The sequence below is a fragment of the Cebus imitator genome, unplaced genomic scaffold, assembly GCF_001604975.1.
Source record: "Cebus imitator isolate Cc_AM_T3 unplaced genomic scaffold, Cebus_imitator-1.0 Scaffold622, whole genome shotgun sequence".
Taxonomy (NCBI): Eukaryota; Metazoa; Chordata; class Mammalia; order Primates; family Cebidae; genus Cebus; species Cebus imitator.
The window spans coordinates 568,270-571,427 of record NW_016107937.1 but is presented as its reverse complement, the minus strand read 5'-3'; the positions used below and the strand labels follow the sequence as shown (position 1 = coordinate 571,427).

The 3,158-nt window shown below is 38.5% G+C and overlaps 1 protein-coding gene across 1 annotated transcript; it reads left to right on the top strand.

Moving 5' to 3' along the window:
* Positions 1-1,068, top strand: LOC108295173 (olfactory receptor 5T1). Its single transcript, XM_017517214.1, has one exon. The coding sequence runs from the start codon at positions 70-72 to the stop codon at positions 1,066-1,068; it is 999 nt and encodes a 332-aa protein (XP_017372703.1). The 5' UTR covers positions 1-69.
* The last annotated feature ends 2,090 nt before the right edge of the window (positions 1,069-3,158 follow it).

Here is a 3,158-nt window from a genome sequence, read left to right as displayed (position 1 = left end):
AGAAACAAACATGAGGATATAAGTGGATATGAACTCTATTTTCTTTAGAACATATATGTAATAGTTACAATGTCAGAGTTGCCTTTACATATGGATTTATACAAGCTTCAATTGAACAATTTTACTGAAGTCACCATGTTTCTATTAATGGGCTTCACAGAAGAATTTGATGTGCAAGTCTTCCTATTTTTATTATTTTTAGCAATGTATCTTTTCACTTTAATAGGAAACTTAGGGCTGGTTGTATTGGTCTTTGGGGATTTCCGGCTCCACAACCCCATGTACTATTTTCTTGGTGTTTTATCATCCTTGGATGCCTGCTATTCTACAGTTGTCACTCCAAAAATGTTGGTCAATTTCCTGGCAAAAAATAAGTCCATTTCATTTATTGGATGTGCAGCACAAATGTTTCTTGCTTGTGCTTTTGGGACCACAGAATGCTTTCTCTTGGCTGCAATGGCTTATGATCGCTATGTAGCCATCTACAACCCGCTCCTGTATTCAGTGAACATGTCACCCAGAGTCTACGTGCCACTCATCACTGCTTCCTACATTGCTGGCATTCTGCATGCTACTATACATACGGTGGCTACATTTAGCCTGTCCTTCTGTGGATCCAATGAAATTCGGCATGTCTTCTGTGATATCCCTCCTCTCCTTGCTGTGTCTTGTTCTGACACTCGCATAAACCAGCTTCTACTCTTCTACTTTGTGGGCTCTATTGAGATAGTCACTGTCCTGACTGTCCTGATCTCCTATTTTTTCATTCTGTTGGCCATTCTGAAGATGCATTCTGCTGAGGGGAGGAGAAAAGTCTTCTCCACCTGTGGGGCTCACCTAACTGGAGTGTCAATTTATCATGGGACAATCCTCTTCATGTATGTGAGACCAAGTTCCAGCTATGTTTTGGAGCATGACATGATAGTGTCCATATTTTACACCATTGTCATTCCTATGCTGAATCCCATCATCTACAGTTTGAGGAACAAAGATGTAAAAGAGGCAATAAAAAAAATGTTTGGAAAAAATCAGGATATCAATAAAGTATACTTTCATACTAGAAAATAGATTTTAAAAAGTTAAGAGTGATTGATACTGTTTATCACAATATCAAGAGTGTGTCATTGTGATGTTATGATGTATGTTGGTTTTCATCTAGGGTTCCTGGCTCATAATTCCCATAGCCCTTGTTACAGTCTTTTGTTACTATGTTGGATGTTTTAGACCTCAGGGGCAGGCCTTTTACCTTCTCCTGCCCTCCTTTCACTTGCCCCGGGGCAGGATTCCAATGTTTGCCTTACTGATTGTGAGTCTTATGACTCTCCCATGAGAGAGTACCACCCTATGCCCTGGGGGAAGGAATGTTGATACCTTGAAGCTTCTATAAAACCTAGGAGGATAGGGTTCAGTGAGCTTCTGGATAGCAGAACAGGTGAAAATTCCTTCCTAGAGGGTGGAAAGGTCAGGGAGGGTATGGAAGCTTTGCACCCCTTTCCTTATACCTTGCTCTACACATGCCTTCCCCTGTATCCTTTGCAATACCTTTATCAAAAGCCAGTAATATGTTTCCCTGACTTTTGTGAGCTGCTTCAGCAATTTAATGAAACCCAAAGAGTGGGTCATGGGAACTCCAACTTGAAGCTGGTTGGTCAGAAATTTCAGAGATCTGGACTTCTGATACCCCTCCTTTATTTGCTATTTCTGGTTCTGATACTCACACAAATCAGCTTCTACTTCAAGTGTTGTTAGGGGGCTAGTTTTGGGGTACTGAATCCTCAACCTATGAAATCTGACACTATCTCTGGATAGACACTTGCAACTGAATTAGAGGATACCAAGTTGATGTCTACTGCATGGTGTGGGAGGAAGAAATCCCCACACACTGGGTCACAGAATTCTTCTGTGTTGATGATTATTGTGGTATGACAATTGAGGAAAAGCCTGGTTAGCAAGAGTTTTCCCTAGACAATAATGAAAAATTTTAATTTATTAGTGTAATTCTGTTTTTCTTGGACGTTTTAAAAGAAAGGTCATAGGTGGCCATGTACCTATGCTGATCTAACATGTAGAAAAATCTGTGTCATCTGTTTTCTTTTTACTATGTTTATGTGTGGTGTTGCTTCTGAGGCCTCTGTTCTGTTCCATTGGTCTATGTCTCTGTTTTGGTACCAGTACCATGCTGTTTTGATTACTGTAGCCTTGTTTGAAGTCCGGTAGTGTGATGCCTCCAGCTTTGTTCTTTTTGCTTAGGATTGTCTTGGTTATGCGGGCTCTTTTTTGGTTCCATATGAAGTTTAAGGTGGTTTTTTCCAGTTCTGTCAAGAAGGGCAATGGTAGCTTGATGGGGATAGCATTGAATCTATAAATTACTTTGGGCAGTACAGCCATTTTTAGTATATTGATTCTTCCTAACCATGAGCATGAAATGTTTTTCCATCTGTTTGTGTCCTCCCATGTCCTTGAGCAGTGGTTTGTAGTTCTCCTTGGAGAGGTCCTTCATGTCCTTTGTTAATTGTATTTCTAGGTAGTTTATTCTTTTTGTAGCAATTGTGAATGGGAGTTTGCTCATGATTTGGTTCTCTGTCTGTTATTGGTGTATAGAAATGCTTACAATTTTTGCACATTGTTTTTTTATTCTGAGATAAATTCTTTTATTTTGCTGAAGTTGTTGCTTATCCTCTTAAGGAGATTTTGGGCTGAGACAATGGGGTCTTCTAAATATACAATCATGTCATCTGTAAATAGAGACAATTTGACTTCCTCTTTTTTTTACTTGAATATCTTTTATTTCTTTTTCTTGCCTGATTGTTCTGGCTAGAACTTCCAATATTATGTTGAATTGGAATAGTGAGAGAGGGCGCCTTTGTATAGTGCCAGTTTTCAAAGGGAATGCTTCTAGTTTTTGCCTATTCAGTATGATACTGGCTGTGGGTTTGTTGTAAATAGCTTTTATTATTTTAAGATAGGTTCCATTGATACCTAGTTTATTAAGAGTTTTTAGCATAAAGGGCTGTTGAATTTTGTCAAAGGTCTTCTCTGCATCTATTGGGATAATCATATGGTTTTTCTGTTTTAGACTGATAATAAAGTGATTACACTGATTACATTGATTTTTAAAATTAAATTCTAAACTACACTTTACTTTTCTTCTACTTTAA

What these genes read in the sequence shown, in the direction of transcription:
- LOC108295173 (XM_017517214.1), top strand. Translation starts at nt 70, where the DNA reads ATGTCAGAGTTGCCTTTACATATGGATTTATACAAGCTTCAATTGAAC.